Here is a 17,619-nt window from a genome sequence, read left to right as displayed (position 1 = left end):
AAACTTTAATTTTCAGTTAATCTTAAAAGAAAACCACACGTATCTATTTTTAATAAAATATAATATCAACTATAATCATATTTACAATTAAATATGATTATAGTTGATATTATATTTTATTAAAAATAGATACTATATCATATAAAACCAATTTCAATTTTCAGTTAATCTTAAAAGAAAACCACACGTATCTATTTTTAATAAAATATAATATCAACTATAACTATATTTCACTAAAATTTAACGTCATATCAAATTATTTAACTAACGCAGACTAAAATTAAAAGAATATATTACAATCTAAAAACAATTTACGTTTTACAATCTAAAAACAATTTAGTAAGAAATTCTACTGTCTTTACTTTTCAATTTATTATATTTTTGCTATAGCATTTGAATCTAATACCGCGGTATTCAATTTATAAAATTAAAGAAGTATAAGATATCGCTTTTGAGTTGATCGACTAAAGGACTTCATCATTCTTAGATGAGAGAAAAATTGTTCGGCTGTGCAGGTTGTCAATAATATCGCCATGTATATTTTGAGAGGTTTTGATATTTCAGAAAACATAAAACATTTAATTTCGTTTAACATATCAATTTGTGATAGATGTTACCTGTTTAATGTTCATTTTACATCTAAAATTATAAGTTTCCTTAATGGATTTAAACAGAGAAGAGTTCAGCTTGTAATTTATTATAAACTATATCATTTTTATAAAAAACATTTATAATAACAAAGCTTTTATCTCTGTATCACCATTTGCAGTGAACAATAATATCTTTGCTAAAGCGAATAATAATTCCATTGAACTTTCTGGAAAACGTTGATTTAATTGACTTCCTATAACGTCAAGTACCTCGCAATACCGGGCTCGGTAATATTTCATCATGTCCCATTTGTGATTATTCAGAGTAATAGAGTAAAACCGGGTCAAACCGCACACTTATCAATAAAAATTAAATAACTTTTTTCTTTTTCTTTTTCTTTTTTTTTTTTTTTTTATTAGATAGGTTTAAAAAAAACTACATAAGATAATATAAATATTTGTTAAAAAAATTATAATAAAATTATCGAAAATATTAAGTGTAAAGAAAAAAAATTGTGCGGTTTTAGGCGACATCCTGATAAAACCGCAGACTTGAAAAAATATTGAATTTTTTAAATTTTAATTATTATTATTTTATTATTTATTTTTATTTATAATATTATAATTTATTTATTTTTAATTATAATAAATTTTATATATTATTATTTTTTTAACACAACTTTTATTTAAGAAAGTTTTCAAGTTTTGACAGGTTGCACTGCTTCGATACTTTAACATGCGATTGATTTCTGGCTTGAAAAAACTTCTTCAATCTCGATACTGTTTTTGCAACGCTCAACACATGCTTGATACCTATCAAAACTTGAAGCTGGTGTAGTTGAGAAAGATGGTAATTGGTATGTAGTTGGAGTAAGTGTGGCGGCGGCTGTTGAAGATGATGAAGCTGTATCTGAGCAAGATGGTGTAGGTGCTGTGGAGCAGGCGCGTAGCTACCCTATAGCAAGAGTAGGCACAGCCTAAGGGCCCGTCGAAAAAGGGGCCCAAACGTCGACATTACTCAAAAATCAAAAATCGAAATTGAGATGTTGAAATTTGCAATAGAGCAGGCAAGTTTTTTTTTTTAATTTGAATTTTTGTTATCTAAGTAATGTTTGTAATATTTTGCGCTAAAATATTTATAAACTATTGTAGTTCAATGAGAATCTTTAAAGAGTACAGATTTGTGTTTAATTAAGTCATCGTTTTTTATATTTGTGAACTTCTACGTTGTTTATTTAGTCATATGTATATTAATATACATATATTTTCTTTTTCCTATTACCGAAGGTAAGCAAGCACTATTGCATTATTTCATTTTTAATATATTACTAATGTGCTAGCCCGTTTTAAAAAACGGGTTTAATATATATAATATTTAAAGGTCTTTAAAATGGGTCATTATGTCAAAATATACCTATGTGTTAACGTCAAGAACATTGTTTGAACTCAATTATTTTATTGGATTTCCTCAACAATACGCGTTTCTGACATTTATAAAATTTATGTATTTTTTTTTTTAGGGATAAAAAATTAATTCAAAAAAATAACAAAATTTTTGTGTATATTGATTTTACCAGTTTTTGGAATTTATAAGTGTAAGGCCCTTTTTTATCATGGCGGAATCTACATCTAAAGTTAAAAGTGGCGCTGAAAAGCGTAAAATTAAAAAGGAAAAGGAAAAAGATTCGCAAAAATTGCCCAAGCTCGATATATTTTTTTAGAAAAAGTAAAAATGATATTCACCGATCTGATAATATAGACTCTGCGGATATAAATGAATTTCCAAAAACTGAAGAATCGCAAACTACTGATACTGCTACAGAAAATGCAATACAAATTGAAGTAGCAAATAAAGAAACAGCAGTAAAAACTAATATTCACCCTATGGCACTAACTAATGATTTGAGTAAATATTTAAATCAAATTATATCTGATAGCGAAAAACGATCATTAGTACGTATTCCACCGCATCGGCCAAAAGGACCATTTCCCAAAGATTATAATCAACAGAACAGGAGTTTTAGTGAAACTTATTATTAGCTATGTTATTCCATACTTTTAGAAGCTGTCTACTGTGAGCCATGCTGGTTTTTTTCAAATCAAAATAGCCAATGGAAAACTGGTCTGAAAGATTGGAAAAATTTATCTACACGTATAAGTTCTCATACCTCTTCACAAGCTCATGTTAATGCTTGTGCAGTATATAAGCTATGGGAAACTAATCAGACAATTGATGAAACACAGGAGGAACAGTTACGTTATAAAGTATCCTTTTGAAAAATGGCATTAGAGCGTTTAATTCGTATAACGCTTATGCTCGCCAAAAATTCTTTAGCCTTTCGCGGTCATCGAGAAGGATTTACAGGAGATTATAACGGAAATTTTCTGTCGCAAGTAGAACTACTTACTCATTATGATGATGTGATGAAACAAATTATTTCAATGCCTTCCGGATCCATTACGTATCTTCGTCCAGATATACAAAATGAATTAATAACAATTTTGGGAGTAAGATTATTGGAAGAGCTTACTACGAAAATCAATACATCACCATTTTATTCTTTAATGTTAGATACGACACAAGATATCACTAAGAAAGATCAATTGAGCATTGTTATAAGACATGTACACATAGATCGCAGTGAAAACGAAAAAGCGACACATTTTAATATTATTGAAACCTTAGGATTTTTTGAATTAACGGATCATTCAGCCAAAGAAATTAATGATGAGGTTCTGCGTATACTTAGTGAATTAAATATTCCAATTGAAAAGTGCTATGGTCAAGGTTATGATGGTGCCAATGTTATGAGTAGAATTTACAAAAGACTACAGTCTAAAATTAAACAAATGCAACCAAATGCTGAATATGTCCACTGTAACAGTCACAACTTGAATTTAGTTGTTAATGATAGCGTATCTGGCTGCCATGATGTAATGTCATTTTATACCACACTTCAAAATATATATTCTTTCTTTGGAAACAGTATCAATCGGTGGGATCTGCTGTCACAGTTTTCTGGGGAATTGGAAAAAACATTTAAAAAAAAACCTAACCCTACGCGTTGGTAAGGGAGAATACAATCTATAGGAGGTATTAAAGTTTGTTTCGTTGAAATTTTAAAAGCAGTTACAAAAATAATACTGCAATCAAATAAGGTGGATGAAAGAAATAAAGCAGCCGATATTAAAAAACAAATCGAAAATTTTGAGTTTGTATTTATTACTGTATTTTTATTCAAAATCATGACTGAAATCAATTATGTATCTACAATTTTACAAAAAAAAGATGTGGATTTATGTACGGCAGTTTCTGCATAAGAAAATTTAAATAATAAACTAATAATATTTCGAGACTCATATGAAGAATTTAAAATAGAAGCTAAAGTGCTAGCAAACTTGTGGAAAGTTGATCCGCGTTTTACGTGTAAACGACGAAGATTTGTTAAACGTCATTTTGATGAATTGTCATCAGATTATCGTTTTAGTAATAGTGAAGAAATATTCAAGGTAAATGTTTTTATTATGCACTGGAGAAAATAATTGTCCAAATCCATAAACGTTTCACCGGAATGAGAACTATCAACCATTATTTTCCATTTCTTGAACCTTAGAATATATTAACGATGTCGCAATAAAATATGGTAAAAGCTTGTGATACACTTCACTGAACAAAATATGGTAAAAGCTTGTGATGCAGCAAATATCCAGAAGTATTTACATCCAACCTAGCTAATCAATTTGTCCAACTTACCACATTATTAAAATTAGATTTAAACCACTCAATGTCAATTAAACAGCTAGCTGAAATAATGACAACCAAATATAGTGTATTGGAAAGTGATTTGTCCGAAATTTACACGACAGTTCTTTTATTTTTCACATTACCCATAACGGTTGCAAGTGTGGAGAGAAGTTTTAATAAATTAAAAAAAATTAAAGATTACAAGAGAAATACAACCACTCAAAGCAGACTACATTATCTTGCATTACTCGCCATAGAGCATAAAACAGCGTCAACAACGGATGTTAAAGAAGTTGTGAATATCTTTGCAAATGCAAAAGCTAGAAAAAAATGTTTTTTAATATTATGTACTTCGTAAGTGTTTTTCATACTGTGTTCTTTTCTGTAATAATAATAAACTACTGAGTTTATAATATACCTACTGAATTTACTTTTTTTTATAAAATAGATTGACCTTAAGGGGGACCATCAGGGGATCTTGCCTATGAGTCCGAAACTTTTAGCTACGCTACTGCTGTGGAGGCTGCTTAAGTTGATGAAGGTCAATTAAATGTTTGTGTAATTGCTAATGCCTTAAGATTTATGTTGTTTTTATTAAGTGAAAATAAGCCAGTGTATTGGAAACCAGCGATTGCATGCAAGCGTGTAAAGCATTCACCACTCTCGTACAGCAGTTTAAGCAACGGTGGAAAATTTTGTTTATCTAAATTATTACATTTTGAGTGTTTGTAATACTTTGTAAGAATATCTTTCCATGCTTGTTTGACATGACAACAGACATCTCTATCCAATGGTTGTAGAATATGTGAAGAATGCTCTGGTAGAAAAATCAAGATTATATTGTGTTTTTTGCACAGCAATACCGCTTCAAAGTTATGTGAGTTGTAAGTCCATCTAATACAAAAATATGAATTCCACCAATATGCTTAGTTTCGGCTATAAATACTTCTTTCAGTCATTCAATAAATGTATCGTACTCCATCCAACCCGATTTTGAAATTAAACATTTGGTGCCAACTGGACTACCTCTTGCCCAGTCAGGACGAAAGTTTCTTTTGGCTTACGATCAATTATGTCTGGCGTACAAATTAGTGGCTCTTTTAAATGCTAAGTTATCCGCTTTTCTTGTTGAAATTTTTTTTGACCATCTCTTCATAAGGGCATAAAACCAGTCTTTACCAGGCTTGCCATTTTTGAATAAGTGCAGCCACATACAAATTCTAGAATTCAATTTGGGGTAAACCATAACTCTAGTCACCAAGTAATTGGAACGCATGCACTATAAATCTTTCTGTTTCATTTGAGAGTGCTGTTGTTGTACCTGAGCCATGTAAGCCTTTGTTGTTGTTATTTTTGCAAACTTTAAGCGTTAAGAACGCCCTGTTTAAATGCAGCTTTTCTCAGCAATGTTTTACTTTCTATCATAATGGTTAATGTGGCTAGTATATTGTCTTTCTTGTATGCTTTTGTTTTTTTAGTTGACATGTTAATAAAGTGTGTGAGTTAAATTTGAACTGAGTGAGTGATGATTATATTGAGAAATAATAGGTTTTTAATGAGTAAGAAATGATTTTATTGAGATGATTATATTAACAAACAATATTATAGTTCATTTATAATTAAAACAGAATTAACACAAAGTTAATTAGATAAAGATAAGCGCTTAGTCACTTGCGAAAAACTAAACTAAGTAATTAATCGAGTGTGCCGTTTTATCAAAGAAAAGTGTTTTTTTTCACTTTTTGATTTTTTATTTAACATCTTGTTCTAGCTGCATAAAAGTTATACTATCAGAATTATATCTAAATTTCAAAAAAGTGCGAAAATTATTTTTATATCAGTTTCGGTTCAAGCGCTATTTTGTTCGCAACGATATAAAATATATAAAAAGTTTCGACTTCATGGTAAAGTTGTATAAAAAAAGAAAAATATGGAGTTGAATCGGCATATAATTTTATCAATTCAAAAAAAATTCTTAAATTGATTTGCTTGTCATTCTCATCAAGTATATCATATTGTAATTTTTCAAACATTACCAGTCTCTTGGAAGCAGCTGGCTCAGCTCCTTACCCTCGTTCGTACATCTAACTGGTTTATAAGCTTCTTGAAGAACAAGGTTGAGCCAATGCATGTACAATGTATAAAAATTGTTTTATTGACATCATTTTTAAATAGTTTGGCAACAAACTTAGATATCCTGAGATAAAAGCGGCACCATCGTAACTTTGTCCACGCACCATTTTCTTGTCTAACATCACTTAATGCATAAAAAAGCAACTTATTGTTGGTAGCATCAAATGCATGCAGACCAAGAAAGTCTATTCATATATTTTATCATTCCATCGAATAGCTAAGACTTGTTGAGTAACACATTTTAATGTAGAGATTTCAAAAAAATTTGGCACTCGTAATGCTCATCGCATTGTTTATCATGCTTTTTACATATCATTTGATGTATGTTTTATGAACCTGCTGCACTTTATGTGAATAATTTTCCCTTTCTAACAATACCGAAAGCCCACACATTTTCAAAAGTGAAGTTAAAGACCCTAAAGCCCCGTTGTTCCACCAACCCTGATCAAAGGTCAACACAAAATGGTTAAAACATTTTAGGAAAAATCATTAAATACAATAGGTTAAGTTAGTAATGTGGTTTCTCCAAGGAAAATTTCCGTCAATACAGACGCTAAAAAATTTTTAATCAGCATATCATAACTAAAAAAAAAATGATATTACTTGACAGTAGACAATGCCGTTGCTATTGGGTTGGAGGCCCTCCTCCTCCCCATCCTCTCCAAAAAAAAAAAAAAAACTGCTGTTAGGGTCCCAAAACTGTAAAAACCTTTTGACTAGATATTATTAAAAATAAATACAAAAAAAAAAGCTCCTTAAATTTTACAAAGGGCCACTAAATTTTCAAATAGGCCTCCTAATATGAGCTCCCTAAAACTGTTTCTTCCACACACACCCCTTTTTGGGTGTGTGGGGGTCCTAGCCACGGCTCTGGAAATAGGTGTCTTTTTCCATTGCACTAAAAAGGAGTCCTAATAGTTTTATCAATACTTAATGATAATTTGCTTAAATCATTTGGAAATTCATTATGTTAATTTGAAAGAGAAATAATTTAGAATCACCGCCAAACATAATTGTCATTAGGTTAGGTGTTGGGTTAGGTGTTAGGTTAGGTGTTAGGTTAGGTGTTAGGTTAGGTGTTAGGTTAGGTGTTAGGTTAGGTGTTAGGTTAGGTGTTAGGTTAGGTGTTAGGTTAGGTGTTAGGTTAGGTGTTAGGTTAGGTGTTAGGTTAGGTGTTAGGTTAGGTGTTAGGTTAGGTGTTAGGTTAGGTGTTAGGTTAGGTGTTAGGTTAGGTGTTAGGTTAGGTGTTAGGTTAGGTGTTAGGTTAGGTGTTAGGTTAGGTGTTAGGTTAGGTGTTAGGTTAGGTGTTAGGTTAGGTGTTAGGTTAGGTGTTAGGTTAGGTGTTAGGTTAGGTGTTAGGTTAGGTGTTAGGTTAGGTGTTAGGTTAGGTGTTAGGTTAGATTCATTGAGTAGATTAATAGTATTAGTTGAAAATTTTTAAATCAGTAAAAAAAAAAAGTCTTGTAAATCGAAGAATTGCGTGTTCAGTAAAATTGCTTTTTGGTAACCATTGATTGTTGTATAATGAGTTGTAAGATGGTTATAAATTTTGTTGCATAAATCTCTTTCTAAAATTTTTGTAAATAGAAAGAAATTTTGTTGAAAGAAATGAAATTTGATGATTAGTTACTAATGTTCGTAATGTCATCACTTTTTAATATTGGTTTGGCTTTTGTAATTTTTAACTTTTTGACGAAAAATCTTATTTTATTGAAATTGAAAAAAACCTTAAAAAGTTAATGTTTTTAAATCATCAAGCAAATTATAAAAATGATACTATTATTACAATGGGAGTTATTATTTAGCTAAGTTTTAACTCTTTAAACAGTAATTAAATAGAGTTTAGTTAAGAAAAACATAATTCCTTAAATAAACATTAGGGTTTGCTTGGGAAAAGGAATTCTGAAACGGAAAAACTGAATCCGAAAATCCGCGGTTTTCTTCTCATGTATTCGAATTTGATATCCGTTAAATGTATTTCAACATCGGTTAAATGTATCCGATATCCGATAACTAACTTTTCATAGCATAACATTTCTTGAGAATTCGAAATTAAAATTTGACAAAAGTATGTCAAACTTACAAAAATAATGAATAATCTGAAATCTTTGATAAACGGCCTTTATAGACACTTTCTGTATTTTCAAAAAAATTTTAACATGTAATTTATAATAGAATCTATAACCATTTTTGATGAAAATAATTTATTTTACACATAACAGTTTGGTTTTTGGAAAAAATATTCAACTGAACACGCAATAATTGTAATAGTGGACCAAATTACTAAAGGATTTGAAAATAATAACTTCACTTAAATCATTATTTATTGACCTTTCAAAGGGATTTGATATGGTTGATTACCTCATTCTTGTAGAAAAAATAAAACACTATGGAGTGATAAATAAAACCTATGATTGGTCACTGATAAACAAAAAAAATGTTACTAGTAAGGAATCAGGACAACTTAAAATTTTATGAGGAGCTCCATAAGGGGCAAATCTTGGTCCATTGCTTTTCTTGATTTATATAAATGATTTATATAATGCATCGGTAAATCTAACTCAATAATGTTCTCTTCCTTTCAAATTGTGACATTAATCAACTGTATTCTGACATGAATTTGGAATTAAAGAATGTTGATGAGTGGTATAAGGCTTATAAACTTTCACTCAATGTAGACAAAACAAAATATACTTCATTTCATTAAAAAATTACAAGATAAAAATTTTCTTTAAAATTACCCGATTTGATTTTAAATGTTACACTAATTAGTAACAATGATTCAATAAAGTTCTTAGAGATTCTTATTGATGAAAACTTACGATGGTTTCCCAAAATAAATTACATTCAATTAATAATTAGTAAAACAATTGGTTTGATGCACCGAATTTGTCCTTGTGTAACATCAGAAAGTCTGAAACTAGTATATTTTTGCCTAATACATTGTCTTATTTACTGTTCCAATATTACATGGGCTAGTACTCAACCAAAAAAACTTAAAGAAATATTTTCTCTACAAAAAAATGCATGCAGACTTATATATAAGAATACGAAAATAAGAACATGCAAAACCATTAATGAAAAACATGCAAATGATGAATATATATGAAATCAATATTTAGCAACACCTAATTTTTATATATAAATGCAATAACAGGTTGATTCCAAAAAACTTTAATAATAAATTTACAAAAAATGTAAACAAAAAGTATTCTCCTAGAATAAACCAATGGAATACTTAAAAATTGTCAAGAGTTAGTTGTAAGTATTTTGAATATGGAATATCATACCGCGGACCAAAACTAACACTTTTCAAATAACAAAAAACTTAAATACGGTAAAATCGTTAAATTCCTTTAAGCTTGAAATAAAAAATAAAGTTTTTAAATTAGATTAATAATTTTCTTGATTTTTCGAAATTAAAATTGAATTCCATTATTCTTAGAATTTTACTTGTTTTAATTGGCTCTTATTTTGATATTTATTTTGATGTTTAACAGAGTTTGCCAGAATATTTAAATGACTATTGCTAAAACTATATAGATATTTACTTTCTTTATTTAATGTAAATATTTAAACAAGGTCTAAAGTTTTTATTATATCGGAGATGTACAAAGTATTTTTAATCTTATTTTATTTTTAACTTATAAAGCTCAGATAGGTGCTCTATGTAAAGATTGTGGTGACGTTAGTCATCCGTACCTTCCTTTAGCCCCTGCGTGTTTTTAATAAATCCACTTTTTTTTATATAAACATTTCTTTGTAATTGTATCCCTAATTATATGAACAGCAAATATATATATATATATATATATATATATATATATATATATATATATATATATATAATTCTAATCCATTACTCGTCAAACGTAAATGATATCGTAGCTTCACATAAAAAACGATCGTCTTTAGTTATGCGCAATCGCCAATACCTCTTAGTAAAATTAAACATAGTTTATATACAAACTATATTCCCTAAATAATTAAAATTATGTCTCTATATTATATACTATATATATACAATTATTTACACGTAATTATATCGTGACACTAATTGGGTATTTGTACTAATTGGTTATTTGTTATGTCTTGCGTAACTAATCATAATAACTTTCTATGAAACCGCGTTTGTATATTGCAGATTTTGGTTAAACCTTTTTTTAAAAATGGTTACCAATAAATTATTAATCAAGAGCTATGCTTGTTCAAGTTTTTTGTTTTATTTCTTCAATTATTTTTTGAAGTACACTGTTTATTGAATTGAATCCTATTCAATAGTTTGTTTAAATAAATCTTTATATAAAGGTATAATATTATAAAAGTTTATCTGTATCGACAAAACATAAAGGTAAATATTTCTTTCAGTTAGTTTTAATTTACCGTTTCAAAATTAAAGCCTCTTATATTAACCCATCTAGATGAGTACCGAAAAAATCAAAAATATGGGAACAATTTTTTAATGGAAAATTTCTAATGGAAATGCAGAATGTTTAACATGCCAAACAAAGATTTCAAACAGCAATGACTCTACTGGTGCAATAATAAACCACATAAAAATGATTCATAGAATTATGCTAAGTAAGCCACGAGGGATGGGAATAGTGAGTCGGTGATGAAAAAACAAAAAAACAATATTTCATGACACGTTATAGCCAACAAGAAATTATGATTAAACAAGCTGTTGTGAATGGAATTTTAATAATGCAATTAAGTGATTTTATACAAGAGTCAATAGCCAAATGTATCAAACATCTGCCAAAAATTGAATACGTTATGGGACTTATTCATAAAAGCTATGAAGAAAAAAAGGCTAAAGTACAATATTAACTTAAGAGCGGAAGAGCTGAAGATTATTAGAAGATTCAGTATTACACTTGACTATTGTTCGGTAAGTATTCGGATGATAAGCTATGTTAATCAATTTATACGATGCTAAAAAAAAGAACCGTATAATCTTAGACTAGTGAGAATTTTTAGATCTTTTTCACATTTAGCTGTTTTCAAGACACTTTATAGAAAGAAAAAAAAAATTCGAACTTGTACGTAAACAAAATGATTTATATAATGATGGTAATAATAATACAATATTGTAGAAAGAGAATATTGATAGTGATATCGATGATTGTTTTCAAGATGAAGATGATGTTGATAAGATCTTTGAATTCAGCAGATGCAAATAATCGAGTTTATGATGAGTAAACTTTGTATTGCTAATAATGAAATAAGTAAAACGTTAATACAAAAATTGAAAAAGAAGAATTGCTGAATGTACCAGTTAGAATTTAATGATTCTATTGAAATCATTCCAGACATGAATTTCATTCGGCATACAAAATAATGCAAATTATTTTTTACAATAATTTTTAGGAAACAGAAAAAACAGTGAAATTGTTTCTATTGAAGAAAAAAAAAATGGCTTTGGAAGAAGAACTGGACAAATTTATACAAAATTCAGTATCAAAAGAACCACAATTCAAGGACAACTAATTCCTTATTAAAAATATAAAACAAGAATTTACATTATCTTTCAATAATTGAAATCGAACGGAAAATTTAAAAAAACTATTTGATGCTATTTGTTTAATCAAGCTAACACCTACCGATTCTCAGCGAGTATTTTCAAAACCAGGTAATATCAGTACCAAAATTCGATCACACTTAACTGATAAATCATTGAATGTGCTTATACATTAGAAGGTTATGTATATATATCAAAGCTTTATTGTTTTCAAAAAAATTGCTTTTTGATAATTTATAATTTGTCAGCCTTTACCCAAAAGTTGATATAACAAAAACTTGATACCCCTATATCAAAAATTCGACAACAAAACACCTATATATCAAAAAAATGGGTAAGACTAAACTTCACTTGGTATATACATCAATTCAATAATTTAAAAATATAACTATAAAATACAAAACTTTAATACTAAATACTTTACCTGACTTTATTTGTTGCATCACTGAATGACTCTGCAATAAAATATTTTGGTTGAAATTCTGTCAAAGAGTATTTGGTTGCAAATATTTCTTCAAGATCAAATGGAGCTTTTATGGATTTCTCAGAAAAGCAATACTGCAAAGAATTTTAAATTATAATTTATAAAATAAATGTTTTTAAAACAAATTTTATAAAAAGTTCTTACTTGAAGCTCTCCAATTGATGACAAAAGTCCAGCGCCATATGCTTTCAATTCATTATTCTGCAAGCATAATCCAAACTCTACTGTGAACATATATAACTAAAAAAATATTTTATATTATTATAACAAAATATAAGATATAACTTAATGCAACCTATAATATATTGTAATATGTTGTAATTATACAAAAATAAATAATATGCTGTGCTGTAATTTACATTGAAGCATATTTTAAATAATTATTTTTCATGATTGGTGATAATAAAAAGCTGATTTGCAATACTTAAGACAAAACTTAATTCCTATATTTTTTATAATTTTTAAAACACATAATAGCATTATGTGTAAAAAAAGCTAATGCATTTATTTACTAATGTCTATTTAAATTTTAAAAAGTTTATTAAAATATATTGGTGTATTTAACAGTTTAAAATACATGTTATACAGTTAAATATTTTTCTTAATATTGATTTTTATTTCCTTAAATTTTTATTTTAATAATTTTACAATTTTTTTTCCAGAGACACAAAAATGCAAAAGTTTACACAAAAATTAAGTAAAAATTTGAAACGAAAATTTGCAAATTCATGAAGTACCATAGTTCAGTTTAAACTGTGATGCAATATGCCACATGAGGCATATTGTATCATTTAATTTACCGTTGCCAGCTTTAAAATAGTTTCATCAGATGCGCCAAGAGAAGCCAATCCAATTTTTAATTTTTAATCCAAATTTTATTATGTTTATATTATATAATATAATAAAATATTATTAAATTATATTAGGCATTAAATTTTTAATCCAAACCACACCTCATACAGCAAATAACGTCTTAGTAACCAAGCTCGTTTGGATATTAAAGCAAATGGTTTTTGGTGAAATGGACAGATAGCATTTTTTGACATAAGAGTTACGCCCCAGTCGGCAAATTTTGTTGTAAATGCACATTAGACACTCGTTTAATTACGTATCGTAAAATTTTCAGAATACGCGTTATTTACGAATACAACTTAGCCATTTTATCGTGTCGAACGCGCATTTAAATAGACCACAGATGCGTATAAAGACGGTATACAATACGACACCTACTGAGTATCAAACTCGCATTTAAACACGTATAAAACACGATAACCAGAGAATATTCAATACAATTTTATTAACTAATATGAATTCATAACATAATGATAATAACTAGCAGTAAGCAACTCGTAATACGGAGTATGAGTTATTAAATCACTAATAACAATAAAAACACATTAATAACTTGATATATTATCTAAAAAATTAAATACAAATTTATCTATAAATATTTTAACTTTGGCTCGCTATCAGCAACGTCTTTGCTTATTGTTAACGACATAAAGACCGCATTAACATCAGTTGAGTTCTTTTTAAATCTGTCACGACACAGTTACCAGAAAAGGAAAGTCAAGTAATGCCTGCAAATACCTAAAAAAAGATATGAAAAAAAAATTACAATTTTTAATTACAAAAGTTTTATTGTTTGCATTTTATTGTTTGTAGAATTAAGATAATAATAACAGAAAATATTCTGTGTCTACAGAATAATTAAAAAAGGTTATAAAAAGGCTAGACAACACAATGTAGTAACACTGGCAAATAACACCACAACTTAATAAGATGTCTTATTAACTTAAATACTTGGACTAAAAAGATTTTATTTATTATAATATTTGAACAATCAAGGGACAATTATAGTTAAACAATTTGTGAAACTATATAAAATAGCAAGCAGCTCGTAAAATATTTCTTATGAATGGTCATTATCATTTGTGGTATTAAGAAATATGTAAGAGCTCAGTAATTACATAAGTTTTATTAAATCTCCCTCTCATCTAAGAGAGAGAGAGAGAGAGAGAGTTAAAAATATATAAAATTATTGACCACTGAAATAATCTAAACTATCTAAAAATAGTTTCATTTTGTGGGTTTGTTATCGCGTAGCAGCAAACAAAAGCTTTCGAATTATTAATATTATTATTAAATGTTTTTCGTTATTGAAGTCATTGACGTATTAATTATATTGAATTTTAGTTTAGTTATTAACAAAAACACCTTTTTTAAAATTCTTGTACTTTATATATAACTTAGTTTATCAATTTGATTAATCGATTTTCAGTATTTTCTTTTTTTTTTAAGTCTTTGACTTAATATCCTGTTACAGTTCAGTTGGTTTATAAAATTATTATTAATAAATTTCTTTGTATAACTTAATTAAATAACTTAATTATTAAGTTAATTCGTTTAATTGATGATTAGCATTTTACTTTAAATACTTGTTTGAAAATAGCTTTTTTATATTCAAATTTATCAAGTACATCTATTGGTTAGTGACATTAATCACAATATATCATGGTAGGGTAAAAAATTTGTCTTGCTTATTTCTGTTTTTTGTTGTTGTTTTTACTGTTGTTTTTTATAGTTGTTGTTGTTGTTGTTGCTGTTGTTGTTGTTGCTGTTGTTGCTTTTGTTGTTGTTGTTGTTGTTGTTGTTGTTGTTGTTGTTGTTGTTGTTGTTGTTGTTGTTGTTGTTGTTGTTGTTGTTGTTGTTGTAGTTGTTGTTGTTGCTGTTGTTGTTGCTGTTGCTGTTGTTTTATTCTTAATTTTATTTTTTCCAAACTCTTTAATAATTAAATAAAAAAAGGTAACTAGTTTTGTAAATTTATTAGTCAAAACTAAGCATTTATTTAAGCTCGTTTCATAATTCATTACAAAAAAAAAACAGTGAACACAACCTGTCAGGTCAATGTTGAAATAAAAATTATTTATGTTATAAAAACCAAAATAAAACTACAATAATAACAATAACAACAGCAACAGAACAACAACAACACAACAACAAAAGATTATTAGTTTAATAAAAATAATTATTATTTGGTTATATATGCAATTTAAGGTCACTATATTAAAATATGAAAACTAAAACACATTAAATAACTGAAAATGAAACATTGATGCTTTTTTTTTTCTTTTTCGTTCACGTAATTTTATGTAACAGTAGTATTTAAAATTATATAAGTTCTTATTTAATTACAACTATTAGAACTTTTTGTATTTAATACAGTTTTTTTTTTGCTATGTTCTCTTTAATATTATCATCAAAATTTAGTACTCTAAAAACATAAATGTTAAACAGAGGTTCTTGATGATATCTAATCAGATCTTAAAATTTTCCGACATTACCAAGACATTAACTAAATTTTATTTCTTTTGTATGCATATCGTCAGCAAGAGTGCTCAATGAATGATATCAGAGCTGTATATGTTTGTTTGACGAGTTCAAGTAAAAAATTACTACTTAACGTTTATTACTAAAATTTTAATGCGTTACCAATATCAGGTTAAAACACATGTTTTTTTTAGTTAAAAAATATTAAATTCTTTTATGCAAAAAGAAAGGTCCAAAAACAATTATAAAGCCGTAATCGCTGGTGATCGTGGCTTAATTTTTTAATCTTTGGGCTCGTGGTTGTCAAGCAAAAACTTATTTTCACGACAAAATTGATATTATTCATGTTTTTTTCTTTAACTATTCTTTAGAACCTTTGTATGAATTTACTAAAAGATTTTTGTGTAGGCAAAGTAATCATTTTTTGTGATGTTACTGTACACGTGGACTTTTTAAATTATTGACCAGGTTAAGTTCGGTGTTACTTTGAGGTTTTCTTCTATTTAACATGTGTAATTGGAAAGTTTTGCAGTTTTTTATTTGTGAAAGAGTGTCTGGTAGCCCATCGTTTTTTTTATTTGCCTTCTGATAGGCCAATATATACTTTTTTGGGAGTGTTACGAGGTGGCACTATAGATTTACAAATAAAATTTGAAATTATGCATTTTTTTTTTGTTTGTTTGTTTGTTTTTGCAATAGCCAATAGCATGGTGAGTATTTATCTGAATTTTCATTAAAGATTTTTTTGTTTGGGGTTTTTATTGTTTTGTAAATATTTTTCGTACAGCTATAACTCACTTTAACTGTATTTTAAATAAGTAACTTATAGGGATAGTATATTGGAAAACGTTTGTCAATTAATTTTAGGAAGGTATATCCAAGATTGGCAGAAACGCTTTTACTGAAGGGGAGATTGATCCATATTATGTTTCTTTTTCTTTTGGGTTTTGTCTTTTTTTTTTTAAAGTTATATTTTAAATCAAAGTTACTTATCACTTAGTTTCTCTTCGTATTTTGGAACAGATAGATTAAATGTGTTTTGTAAAATTCTTTTTTCAAAGGAGGTTGAGATTTGCTTAAGTATTTGAGGAGGGTGGTTAGAATCAATGAGGAAGTAACATGGCTTTTCTAATGTTTTCTTAAACGGTTGATACACTTTTTTTTGTATATTGAAAGTCTAAGAAGGTAATTGCATGTAGTTTTGTTTGTATTATTCTTTTAAAACCGATTGTTTTAAAAACATTAATGATATTTTTTCAAACAAAATCAATATGTAAGCCTTTTATTTTTTTGCGAACTACCATCAGACCATCGTTACGGTTTGGCCCGTTCCAAAAAGGATTTAGTTACCTTTTTATAATGTTGTAAGAGGGCGAGGTATTTATTTTTTTCCGACTTATAACTTAGTCGGCAAAACGTATCTAGTATACGTTTAAAATAAAATTTGTAGTTGTGTCTAATTGAGTACATAATCAAAAAGTGAATTGTATAAAAAATAGTCGATAAAATTGAAGTATTTTAAATGCTTCTTTTTTACAGGTATTATTACATATTAGGCACTTAAAAATTATTTTTGCATTTCCAAAAGATAGCTGCAAACCTAGAGTTGAAGAATCCTTGATTAAAATCAAAACTTTTTACAAACTGCCGCTTTAACATTATAAAAAGAAATTAGTACTTTTAACTCACACGCGAGTTAAAAACGGTGAAAAATGCCGACTGCCAACTACAGAACCAATTTTGTCGACTGCAGTGTCCAATTTGCTGATTTAGATTCTTAATGAATAATTTCTTCGGGGAGTTAGACACCACCCTA

At 27.9% G+C, this 17,619-nt stretch overlaps 2 protein-coding genes across 2 annotated transcripts in view; one reads left to right on the top strand and one right to left on the bottom strand.

The window, feature by feature from the left end:
- Nucleotides 1-12,409: 12,409 nt before the first annotated feature.
- Nucleotides 12,410-13,326, bottom strand: LOC136086590 (phenylalanine-4-hydroxylase-like). The gene is made up of 3 exons (XM_065808825.1): nucleotides 13,274-13,326; nucleotides 12,618-12,713; nucleotides 12,410-12,547 (listed from the first exon to the last, which is right to left on the bottom strand). The coding sequence occupies exons 2-3, from the start codon at nucleotides 12,705-12,707 to the stop codon at nucleotides 12,410-12,412; spliced, it is 228 nt and encodes a 75-aa protein (XP_065664897.1). The 5' UTR covers nucleotides 12,708-12,713; nucleotides 13,274-13,326.
- A 1,551-nt stretch (nucleotides 13,327-14,877) lies between these two features.
- Nucleotides 14,878-17,619, top strand: part of LOC136085948 (phenylalanine-4-hydroxylase-like) — a 47,304-nt gene continuing 44,562 nt past the window's right edge. Inside the window, exon 1 of the mRNA XM_065807978.1 lies at nucleotides 14,878-14,990. Within this exon, the coding sequence (XP_065664050.1) occupies nucleotides 14,988-14,990 (3 nt within the window). The 5' untranslated portion in view covers nucleotides 14,878-14,987. The remainder of the gene's footprint in view (nucleotides 14,991-17,619) is intronic.

The sequence above is a fragment of the Hydra vulgaris genome, chromosome 10, assembly GCF_038396675.1.
Source record: "Hydra vulgaris chromosome 10, alternate assembly HydraT2T_AEP".
NCBI lineage: Eukaryota > Metazoa > Cnidaria > Hydrozoa > Anthoathecata > Hydridae > Hydra > Hydra vulgaris.
This window is presented reverse-complemented; position numbering and strand designations above follow the sequence as displayed.